General features: G+C 28.7%; 1 protein-coding gene across 1 annotated transcript; it reads left to right on the forward strand.

Moving 5' to 3' along the window:
* The first annotated feature begins 7957 nt into the window (after window positions 1-7957).
* On the forward strand, window positions 7958-8709 carry LOC108557198 (larval cuticle protein A3A-like). The gene is made up of 4 exons (XM_017913637.1): window positions 7958-7963; window positions 8133-8312; window positions 8413-8499; window positions 8563-8709. The coding sequence occupies exons 1-4, from the start codon at window positions 7958-7960 to the stop codon at window positions 8707-8709; spliced, it is 420 nt and encodes a 139-aa protein (XP_017769126.1).
* The last annotated feature ends 4366 nt before the right edge of the window (window positions 8710-13075 follow it).

Consider the following 13075-nt stretch of genomic DNA (forward strand, 5'->3'; position numbering starts at 1 on the left):
TCGCTTAGCGTACGGATGTTAGTGTACAAATTAAGTACGTTAACTGAGCGCTGACTATAATTCATTTCCTAAAAAAATATAATTGAAGATAATCGTGAATCAGTTATCTTTCTTTCGTAAAGATGTCTAGAAGAATTATTGTTTGCAAAAAAAAAGAAGATTTTATCTTTGGACAATTAGTGGAGTCTCCAAAGAGAAACTTCTGTTTGCCCGTGGCCGAGATGATTAATTATACCCCTTGGCGCGCAAGTAATTTAATCTTCATAAAATCGCTTTTGTTGTTCAATCAAAGTTTAAAACTATTCCAGCAACAGTAATTTGTATACAGCTCCTCTATTTTGCTGTTGCCTTTCCGCTCATTTTTTCATCTCTCCGCGCTGCAACAGGGAAAGAGTTGCTGATGAGTTTGAGCGGCGGAGGGCTAAATGAAAGAAGGGGCCATGTTTTTGTCCTTGTTGTTTTTTTTTTTGCTTGCACGTGGATAGGTGCCGGCACTAAAACAATGTCGAGTTAATATTTTTATGGCGACGGGAAGTTACATACGTAATAAATTCTAGTCGGCGGTATTTTTTGGTCGAAAAGTTGGAAAGTCGTTTCGGCGTTGGTGGTGGCACGGGAGTATAGGAGTATGGGGACGACGACGAGGAGGGAGACAGTGACTTATTGAACATTCTGTTTAATATAATGGTCCCCGCATAGAAATCCATTTTCGCACATTATGTGCCCGTGGAAATCTGTTTTATCTATACCGCTTGACCCCTGAACAATTTACGATATGCCACCGACAGCACCGTCCTATTCCACCGAAACCTTCCGGTCGTCCACAATATTTCCCCATTCACACACACTCACAACCACACCGAGCCCTGTCCAAAAACAAACAGCTACCAATTATTTCCTCTTTGTTTATTCATTTATTTATTTTTTATACCAAATTTCCCTCTAATTTAATTCAAAATAAAAAAAAACAACCACTAAATGAAATTTATTTCACACAATATAATGATGACATCTTTTTTTTAAATAATTGTTTTAATTAGTAAAAACACTTTATTATTGGATTTCATACTATATAATGATAACTGTTAATTAAAAACCTAGTTGACTATAGTTAAACAACAATTACATGAAAAAAAGAATGAAATTTCTGTCACTCAATATAATGTCATATTTTTAAACAGATGTGTTAATGATACAGTTTTTATTTTTGGATTTAATCAATAACCAATTTTTATAATTTCCTTCTGGATTCAATCAATAATTATTTGATTCAGTTATTTTGTTGAAAATTATCTATATAATATTATAGTTTCTGTAATAAAATGTTTTTATTTTTACAACGTTTGCAAAGTATTCAATACATCAACAAAAAAAAATCAGAAAAATAAAACGATGGTTCACTACAAATCTTTATATTATGTACAATATTTAGTCCCTCTGTACCCAAATAAGTATCCGATTTAGGAATATTATTTGTTCCAAAACAAGTGTCCAATTTCATAAAAAATATGCAGGGATATTTAACGTGTATTTTCATAACTAAACAATAACATAAAATGGAAAACATTTGAAAATTAATACTTATGACTAACATTTGGCAAATTAGTAACTATAGACGGTCAAGTTCCCTGCAAACACAGTTTGTCCTTGCTCATGTGATGAAGCTTATCGTTGCCTCCTTTTTGAAGCATGGTCAATCTTAAACAAATTATCAGCAAGTAAATAACCAAACTAACAATTGTTACAAAATATTACCTCTTTACTACGAGAACTATTCAGACAAATGTCAGACTTTAGACGGCTACTAGAGTCCATTCTTAACTAAAATAAATTACTACTGATTAATTTACTTTTATTATTTCAATAATCCATTAAAAAACTAAAATCGGACACTTATTTTGGAACGGAGTCAGTATTTATTTCTAAAAATTGTAAAATAATATTTGAAAAAAGCTTTGTAATAGATTTTTTTTTAAATATATATAATTAAAGAAATAAGCATGAAAATATTAATAATTAGAGTTAGCATATGTATTTATTTTTAATTAAATTTATAAATTGCACTATTATACATATATAAAAAAATATGTACAGTAGAACCTCGCTTAACAAGCATAATTCGTTCCAGAATCTTACTTCTAACGTGAAACAATTTTTTTCATATAAATTAATGTAAAATACGGTTCATGCCGAAAAAAATACTCAATAAAATTCAAAGAAAATTATATATATATACTTTGTTGAGAAGCATGAATCAGATTCATCTTTTCTTCTATCGCGGAATGAATGCGAATGCGAATTCGATTTCAGAAAACAAAAAATTACACATAATATGTCACAATATAATATTTTTTTTATAATAATCTAATTATATAAATGTTAATAATATTTTTAATACTACACATTTTTATAAAATTTACAGAAAGTTGTATGTTATAATTAATATTAGTTATAATTATTTTTTTTATAATATAATTAAATAAAAACTTCCGGTGAGTTCATCGCCACATGACAAAGCTTGTTTTTTTTCCTAATATGAAATAAAATATTTAAAAAAAAACGATCTGCGCGCTTTCAAACATTTTCTCGAATAAGCCATTTTAATGTAATGTGAAAACTTGCAACGAACACACATATATCGCGTAATGTGTTTTTGACCATTGTCAAATGTAAATGGAAAGTATGTATATATATTTGAATGCGCGAGTTTATTGTGTGATCATGTTATTTATACTTTTACGAAACAAACTTCACGTCGAAATTTATAATTACACACGGTCCTGAACTACAAAACTTTATCTCATTACACGTTTGTCCATTATTATTTGCATAAATAAAACACGACAGAATAAGATACAGATGGAATACATTATAAGTTTTATAAAACAACAAGTTACAAATAATTCTTCATTATTTTTTTGTTGATCTAAAATTAGAAAAACCTTGAAATTGAAGATATAAATATGAAAATATATGTTTACACATTGATATAACAAGAATAAACTTCATAATTGTAAATATTACTGTAGTATTATGTAATAACTGGTTATAATATAAAAATAAATTAGTTTTATACAAGCGTTAGATTTTTAATTTAGAATCTTACATCAATTATCACCATAGACTTCTTACAATAGCTACACAAAACACACACACAAAAATCATAATAATAATTGTAACTATAATCATCTCTCGGTTAACGTTACCTTTGATAAGGAAGCTTCTAAACAAAGATCGCAATTTCAAGCATAGAACTTCAAATATTCTAAATTTAGAGAAAAACCGTCAATCATTTGACAAAATATTATATATATTTTATATGTTATACAAGGAAATAACATAAAAAAATATAAAAAAGTTAAAATTAATAAAGATTTTCCCGAATAAATGTTAAGAAAGCTTTTAAAAGGTGCTAAAAGACAGTGAAATGGTTTTTAAGTGAAAATTATTCAAATTTAGAAAGAAGATAAAAAAAAGCACCAACAACTTATTTAATTAAAAAAATATATGTTCAAACGAAAACAACTCTTTAATAAAGAATGTATTTCCATTCTAACCGTAGTATGTTTATTTCTGAAAACGAAGTTTCATTTGATGAAGAAATTTAATGGAAATACTTTAATCGAAGTACGACTGTATTATTAACTATTGCAAGACTAGACGTCATAAAAGTGTGTTTTGCAATATTTCTAAAGCACGTACGAAAAGTAAATTGCAGTTTGTTTCCCAATACGTACTTTCTTTGCAGACAAAGGAAAAACTTATTGTCTCTTTGTTTCGTGCACTTGAATTACATTAATTTATTATACGGACACGAAGTAATTACAAATTGCAACTCCGAATGATAATGATTCTCGCTTCGATACGTTTAGTCTTGCAATTTGATGTAATAACTTCCTTGTATATGAAAGTCCGAAGAAAGTGCATTTACTCCGTTGCATGTTTTGATGGTGCGGAGATATAATTGTTGCAATTATGCAGATCACTCGTTCGCAGCTCGTTAATCTTATATAACAATTATGTTCGAAGTTATGTACAGTTATAGCATACTATATATTTTGGACTCTCTGCTAAATTAAACAAATTACTGATTTGGTAACTATAATTAAACAATATAAATCAGCACTGTTTTGGAATTTATTCAATTTATACAAAAATTGATATTATGTATTATTTCTAAATATTATTTAATAGATTTAAAAGGTATGAAAATTGTTCAATTTTCTAAAGATCTATGTAAGAAATATTTATATTATAAGTAAAAACAATATATAATATGTTAATCACAAATTATATTTCTAAATAAAAATAACTATTATTATATTTGTATGTAAAAGTAGTTGTAGTTAATTATACTATATTTCCAGGGCTATCTTACCTATTAAGTACAGTGCCTAAGCCCACGGCATTTTGAGGTACCATGAAAAATATTATAATTATGATTTAAGATTTTATATTTTATATTTTCATGTTAGATTATGTAAAAGATGCTAAAGGGTAGGTCTGGTGTCTACGATATTAATTACTTATAAAGTTCTAAACAAGATTTTTATTGTAAGACACTCAAAAAAGTCAATATATTGTTTATTAAAACAAAACAAAAATTAACGAGTATATTTTAATTCATGAAATATTTAATTACTTATATTGTGTTTTATAGGCCTTAAAAATATAAAATTATTGATTCAATAAATTAAAAAAAAAAATATAAAATATTTATTCTTTTTAATCAAAATAAATGACAAATTATATAATAGACCTAATCCTAATATATATTCAATAAATTAGTTGGTAATGATTTATTTATTAAAGAATAGAATATATTCATATTTACTAAGATTTAAATTTTTAACTTTCGTATCGTTAGAGTATCAACATTTATTATAACAACCATAAAATTATATATAAAAGATGCATGCATAAGTTATCGAACAAATTAAAAACTGATATATGTCATTTAACGAATTTAACATATCTATATATAATAGTAAACTATTTCATAATTCGAATTAATGTGACATTTGGCACCTATGGTCAGTAGCCCTTTGCAACAATTTAATTTAGTTCTATTTTTCTTATGTTATTTTGCTAAGGTTGTACTATGGTTGTTGAAATAAATATTATTATGTGATATTGCCATTGATTATTTAAATTACAATGCACTTTCTATTTCCTTGTTATGATATAAATTTGTTTATTATTAATTTATTTTTAATTTTTATCACATTTATTGTATTGACATTAAATTCAATTAAATTTATACTCAGTGGCGCCTGGTAACAATAGAAACAGGGGAAGCTGGGTGCCTCAGACCTTGTATTAAATTGCATTATATAATATTTCTACAAAATGTTATAGTATTTTTTAATAAATAAAATATGTGTTGGAAATATACTTAGGTAGATACGTCCTGGAAAGCCGTAGAAAAAATCAATTATCTTACAAACAAACTTTGTTTTCTGCTTCTATAGTTCTTTAAAAAAAAGTATATCTTTGAAAACTACAATTATTGGGCTAATTATAAAATACTGTAGATACCTGCAGGGCCACATTAATATTGTCATGGGCTCTAGGCATTACTTAAGAAAATGATGACAGGATTTTATCGTAGATCAGCAAATAGTAACGAATTCTAATTCCAATATTTTTCATGGATCCCCAATATTGTCGTTTGTGGATCCTAGGCGTTGTGTGTAGTTTGCCTAATGGATAAGACATTCTTAGATACCAGGCTCCTATATACGAGCCGCCCCTGGTTATACTATGTAGCAATCTTATCTCATCTATCCGATCTATATTACGTAAACGCGCGGTTAAGAGATTCTTTCTAATTGCAAATGTTGAGTGCATAAAGTTTAATGGATACCTTGTGGCAGATCGAAATAATTCCGGGTCCGATTTAAATGTAAATCCAGGCCATTAGCATGCAAAATATATAGATTACATAAATCCGAAACGATTCGAAAATTTTATTAGAGAGAAAGTACGTCGACGGGTTTGCACGCATACAGACACACATTGCATTCGCGTAGCCACAAAACCCTGGATGCATTCAAGTGAAAATTGGATTATTATGAATATTACACGTTCCGCATTTGCATCTGCAAAACGGTATTTATGGCAAAACCTATTTTCCAATCATCGGACTATTAAATTCCCTAACCACTGGCTGCAATCTAATTAACGCGAACCCCAAAAAGTCACCACACACAGGAAAAAAAGGAGAGAGAATCATTTCTCTTCCTGCTGTGCAAACTCTCGCAGCAGTTGCCAAAAATGTGATTGATTATAATGGTCGTCGCTGAAATTCCCATTGGGATTAATCGAACAACAAAACGTAAGAAACAGAACAAAAGGACGGAAAAGGAAGGTCATGGAGAAGACAAAAAAAAAGTACACGATCGAAGAGGAATATTATCACCATCGAACAGTCGTAAAACTTTAATTGGGGAATTAAATTTTCGCACCGAAACCAATAATGACTTAGTTTCATGGGCTAGATTTTTCAACAAAAACGAGAAAAAAACAAACTTTTGGCACTTAAATTAGGGCCGGCCTCCGTTGCCCAAAAGGACATAAAGCTCTATTGCCCGAATAAAAATCGACTTTAAATATTCATTGGCGCGTAATAACAATGGCTTTTGTCGTCGTTTCTGGTGTCACCCGTGCTGACCGAAAACGTAAAAATTGTATTTGCTTTAAAGCGAATGGTGTGGTGTGAGCAGTTTTACAGCACCGGTCGCTCCATAATTGGATCATAAAATTATTATATATTCGCCGTATCCGTAAACACAACAATCTAAAAACCGAATATTTCCTGGATTAATTTTCCTCAAACCACGTGAACTACATACAGTTATTTTAATCTTTTGTAGATTCTAACTACAGTATGATAATAAATACAAACTGATGGTTTAACCCAAAACACTTCTATATAACACACCTAAAACAATCTTTTTTTAACACAACCTTAATATATTAAGGTAAGGTAATGATGAATCTACTAAGTATACAGTTTCTTTATAAGATTTATAAATAAATATATTTTATTACACATATGCTATTTTCTACACATAGTATTATCGACTGAAGTCTTTTTTTTTATCAATATTTATAATAATTATTCAATTAATAATTTTATATAAAAAAAATCCATACTTAAATATATACCAAATATTAAGTTAAAAAAAATAAATAAGCTTTAATTTATCTATAAACATTCCGTAATGGTTATATCATCAAAAACAATAATAACACAATATTCAACATTACATTATTATTGGAAAGTCCTGGTTTCCAATTTTTCTTAGTTACGTAATAAGATTTAATCATTTGGGCGGAAATACCTACTGTCAATAAGTTGTTGCAATAATGCATGTGGTTTGCATACGATTATTCCTAGTATTATATAATAAATATTCTTATACAGAGAAAACGTTTATTCGTTTGTAGAAATTAATGAAATTTCACATCTTTAGATTTGATTAGAATTATTAATTTAGAAAACCGACATTATAAAAGTCTATAATCGTATTACCATTCATTATTTTCTGTTTCATACATAATTAATTTATCAATGTAAAAATATTTACAATACCTTGTATAGTGCGGATTTACTATAGTAGGTATTGAAAGTTTTAAAAGAAACTACAATTTAGTTCAGCAAATTACAAATGTGACACTGCTAATATGCGTCCAGAATCATTTCTAATGAAACATTGATCATTTCTTAAAGTAATAAATCTATATTAAAACGCAAAAAAATATGTTAAATAATGCGTTTTAGTTAAAGTACAATTTTCACATGTAAATAATGAAATGTATAGATAATGATGGTTTAAATTATATTCAAACTTTGAAAATTATTATACAATGTTTTTTACATTTCCATTTTGAATGCATCATTATAAATAAATATATATATTATTTATCTCATACAGCAAATGTTCATTAGCAAATGCATGTATGTATTTATTTTGTTTAAATTTAGATTAATTAACATGCGATATTTCGAAACAATAATCTAGTTTTAATTAAATTTTAATTCAAATGTATTTATTAATTAAAATCGAAATAATGAAAAGGAAATATGACCAGCGGCGTTCATTAATGTGTAATATTCCATTTCGCAGAACGATTCGTCGTACCAGTTCGGTTTCGACGTGAAGGACGACCTCTACACGAACTATCAGAACCGCAAGGAGCAAAGGGAAGGCGGCAAGATATCCGGAAGTTATTCAGTCGTGGATTCGGATGGTTACATCAGGACCGTAACTTACACGGCCGACCCAAAGGACGGTTTCAAAGCTGAGGTAAAATAGCTCTACTTTTCAAACTTTAAGCCGCAATAAATATTTAATAAAGTCTGATGTTCCGCGTTGGTTGCGTAATTAACTTGAATCTGTCTGTCAGGTCGTCAGAGAGCCAACCGATATCGTCGTTAAAGTTCCGAAACCAAGGGTACAAGAAGCTCAGCAACCCCAGCAGCATTACATTCAAGTACGAGACTTATAGAAAAGCAGCGACTCGAAGCATTGACACTTTAATGTTGATTGATTTCAGGATGTTCCGGTGCAACGATACCAGCCACAGCAGCAGCCGATCTTGCAGCAGCAACAGCAGCAACATATCCTGCAGCAGCAACAACATCTCCAACAGCAGCCGCAACAGCAGCAACAGCAACCGAAGATAGTCTATCAATATCAATAAGTGATATTGAATAGATCTAGATATTGCTTTTGTTCCAGTTGGGGATGGAACATAAATTGTCTCAGAAGATTTATGAGATCCGATTCTCTCTCATTGACCCCAAATCGAAATATTTAAATAAAAGTTTTTTTTACGTAAATTTATGTATCATTTCAATATTTACCTATCCATAAATTATTTTTTATTTATTCTTAAATACTTCCTAATTAACACTAATCTACCACGCGGGGTCTAATGACCGTTTTTGAAATTTCATTTAGAATTTCCTACATACAACGTTACTGTAAAATAGTGTAATTTCTAAAAAATGATATTATGCATGCATGTTTGAAAATAAAAGAAAATTGGCTAAAATCTCAATCAATATTAAGATATATGTTTTTTTTGAAGAAGTAATTTGACCGCTCACGGTATTAATAGGTATACATAAAGTATCGGTCGGTTTAGTGTTGAAATATATTTAATTCTTTACAAGATTTTTTAATCAAGCGCTTATAGTGATAAAAATTTAAATCAAAGCTGAATTGACAGCTATATTTGTATACTACAAACATAGTAGTTAGTACGTTTGATATAAATTTATTTTTCATTGTTTTGTTACTTTTTATATACTATAGTAAAAACAATAGCATTTATTTTAACAGAAAAAATAGAACACTAGTACTATTTTTTATATTGTATTGGTTTCAGTTCTGTCAGCTAAAAGACTTTATTGCATTTACATTTTAATTGAATTATTATATTTCCTACTTATTTATTTCTAATTTTAGTATCAAAGTATAAAGTTACTCTTAATAAATAGTAATATTAATTTCTGATATAGTCACCTTAATATGTTTATTAAGTTCATTTTATCCTTATTCGTACTTACCGTAATTTGGATATAATTTAATAATTTTCTGTCAATAGTGCATACCAAAAATATTATAAGTATATATAAATATATAAAAAAAATTATAAAATCAGAATAATTTAAAAATATTTAACTGTTACAGAGGGACAATAAGTATTTATAATACATAATTCTTGCAGACGTGTACACAACAATGATAAATTTAATTGGAGTGCTACAACAAGCAAAGAGCAAATGAAGTATGAGTTTGAAAGGCACAATCGAAGCTCATACATTTTTTTTCTAAAAATATTCTTTATAATGAGATAAAAATATTATAAACGCAATGTTGTTTTATTATCTATATTTTCAAAGCTGGAAAGATCTTAAATGCAAAACAAATATACGAACATTTACCGAATTTACTTCTTTTCTTTGTCCTACATTATTTTAAATTGATTGAATCATATAAAGAATAGCTAATTCCTACCACAAAAAAATCTTCATAAATTAGCGCTCAGTATTTGAAAATATCGTTTATAGCAAATATTTGGGAAGGAACAGAGGAAATTATTAAACTTGACACTATATGACTTATGGAATTACGTCATTAAATACATGCAAATAGCTAATCCTATAGAAAAATAAGACAAAATAAATTTAAATAAAAACTTCCACAAAATACTAAGACTTTACTTATAAATATTTCTATTTAAAAAAAAATATAAATTTGAGAGGAAATTGATGTTGGATGTTTTGTTTACATCGACAGAAGTCTTTCAAATTGGGGTACGTATATATAAGAAACATTTTTTAGAAAAAATGTATTATATAAAACATTTTGGATCATGAGACACAACTCAATACTAATTAAATTACTCTAAGTAAATAAGTTATAAGTAGTTATTACCTAGTTATTCTGTAAAATGTCATTAAGGAATTAGAGAAGTTTATGTACTTAGTAACTAATTAATATAATTTTTGAGGAAGTAATAAAAAATAAATGTGAAATTTTCGTATATAAAATACCAAAGCAAGAGTTTAACTTTTTATTTCACTTCTTTTCATGGTAATATATTATTTATGTATCAAATAAGGAAACTCTTTTATAATTTAAATACTGCAGTATTTTATAAAATAACCTGTAATCTCATAGGTAATATTTGTTATAATAGAATAATGATAGATTAATTGTACTAAATAATTAAATAGATATGTATAGAGAAGCAAGTTTATATTAAATTAATGTTGAAATTGGATTGTTTGTGTGTGCCGTTTTGGTTTACAAACGGGGCACAATTTCTGCAATGTATTTGCAAATAGATTCACAATGCTGTTTGTGCGCATTTTTCTTTCAGACAAATGAACGTTAAATGTTGACAGTTTGGAGTGTGAAATTCTATAAAGACCGCTACAAAGCGCCCTTTCGGACGGTATGCAAAGCAGCAAACAGCGAAATAATCTTTTTGAGGTTTGCAACACTTTAATTTAAACTACTACACTTTGATCTTCTGGCCTAATTGGAATTCATGCAAGACTTTCCACGCATATTCACATACGCTCCCCAAACACATGAGCAGACAGCGTATATTTGTTTTAAATTAATTGCTCTCAAGCTGAAACACATTAAATTTTATTTCATCACATCAACAATTTTATTGAATTGAATGAGTAGATTCTTCGATTTCATCGAACTTGTTGAGAGTTTTTTGTTTTACTTTTTCTACTTGAAAAGTAGTACATTATTCAATGTGCCAACTTTTTATATGTTGATTCCCACATCCATTATTCACGACTAATGTATAAAAGCTCCACGTCCAGAGACAACAATCGACTGGATTCTTTTTTTTTTCTGCTCTTCTCCTTCATCTTCTTGGATATCGTGGAGAAAGGAAATACACATTTCTCAATCAATGAAATTTTCCAAATCATCGGATCGGACAGGAAGATAGAACAACGTTTTATATCGTAACGACAGTATGAAAAACCGCCGTAGTTAACAATCGACAGCGACGATTTGTCACATTGGTGGCTCCTCCTAGAGGCGAAATCGATCCTCGGAACCGCGCTGAAAATAAGATGCAGATTTATATACCGGGGTGATATTTCCACTCCTGCGGGGATGGTTGGAAGATGCGTGCGCGAATTTTTAAGTGCCCAAATTATCAAAGTGCAGTAAAATCTGTCCAAAAAAAATTCACACTACATTTACTCCGTTCCCCGGGCGAGGATCCACCCCTCAATCCGCAAAATGGTGTGACAGCGCCCTTCCGCCACTGTATAAATTTTACCCGAGATTGGTGAAACTTTTCAAACTGTAATGATGTGAGAAGAAGGGAAAGGAAAAAAAATCGACTCGAATTCTATCATATTTCATATTTTTTTTTCTTCAACAACTCTACACGAGAAAATGCGAAGGTGTACGATTTCAGCCAATATTTATTAAATTATTTCCGACGCACTTAACGGAAATGTCAAAACGTCTAGAAAAATAAAACGATTCTCATAATTCTATCTTAAATTATATCACACCATTCAGTGTATATACAATTCATTTTTTCTAAATAAGATATTTAGTTTTATTTTGTTAAGATTCTAAATTCTAATTGGTTCCTATTAGATGAGTCATAATTATTAGTCAATGGACGTTTAAAAATAGAAGTGTAATAAAATATAAAAAATAATTTATTTGAAATATTGTATAGTACGACTTCGATCAGTTCATATTCATTATAGCCCGGTTTGTAAATTTAAAAAAAAATATAATTCAGAAAAACAAAAATAAATTCTAAAAAATTAGTATAAAAAATATTTTTTTATAAAAAAATAATTTATTTATTTCACAATATTTATTGGCTCTTAAATGATTAGTTTTTTCTTTCATTTATACAGTCAAGTCTTGTTTTGTGCGGTTTTTGATTCATTAATTAGTTCGGTTACAAACGATTACCCGGATTATGCGAAGCATTCGTTGTAATTGCAAATAAATATTTGTAACAACAATATTATTTTGTTGCAAATAATATTTTAGAAATTTTATATTTTAACTAATAATGTGTAACAAAAATGTGTATATTTATTGGTATAATTTATTTAAAAAAAAATCTGAATGTTAGATTGTTTGAAATCAATTCATTACTAATATATTACAAAGTGTAAAGTGCCACGTATACAGGAAAAATGCGTTGAATATAGCGAGCGTATACAATGGTTTAGTTCCTAGTTTATAGCTCAAACAGTATAACAAATGGTGTTGTTAATGCCATACATTTCCCTCAACAGAAATTCGATATTTGAAGATGCATGGTATTGCCTGTTATAGTGTGCAGATACATCTTGACCTTCTTCTGGTATTTTGAAATGCAAATGCAATATTTATGAATCGGCAGAGTTGATGCTGCTGGAACAGGCACCACCGATCCCCAAACACTCACTCTCCCACATACATACATCGTAATCATAAATAGCGCAATGTTTATGTTTAAAATATCTCAACATTGACAGTGGCGGATACATGCCACAAAGATGGCTCCC

Source organism: Nicrophorus vespilloides, unplaced genomic scaffold (assembly GCF_001412225.1).
Source record: "Nicrophorus vespilloides isolate i.1.1-1 unplaced genomic scaffold, Nicve_v1.0, whole genome shotgun sequence".
NCBI lineage: Eukaryota > Metazoa > Arthropoda > Insecta > Coleoptera > Silphidae > Nicrophorus > Nicrophorus vespilloides.

Coding starts and splice junctions, on each gene's coding strand:
- LOC108557198 (XM_017913637.1), top strand. Junction 8,313..8,412: donor AGGACGGTTTCAAAGCTGAG/GTAAAATAGCTC, acceptor TCTGTCTGTCAG/GTCGTCAGAGAGCCAACCGA. Junction 8,500..8,562: donor CCCAGCAGCATTACATTCAA/GTACGAGACTTA, acceptor GATTGATTTCAG/GATGTTCCGGTGCAACGATA.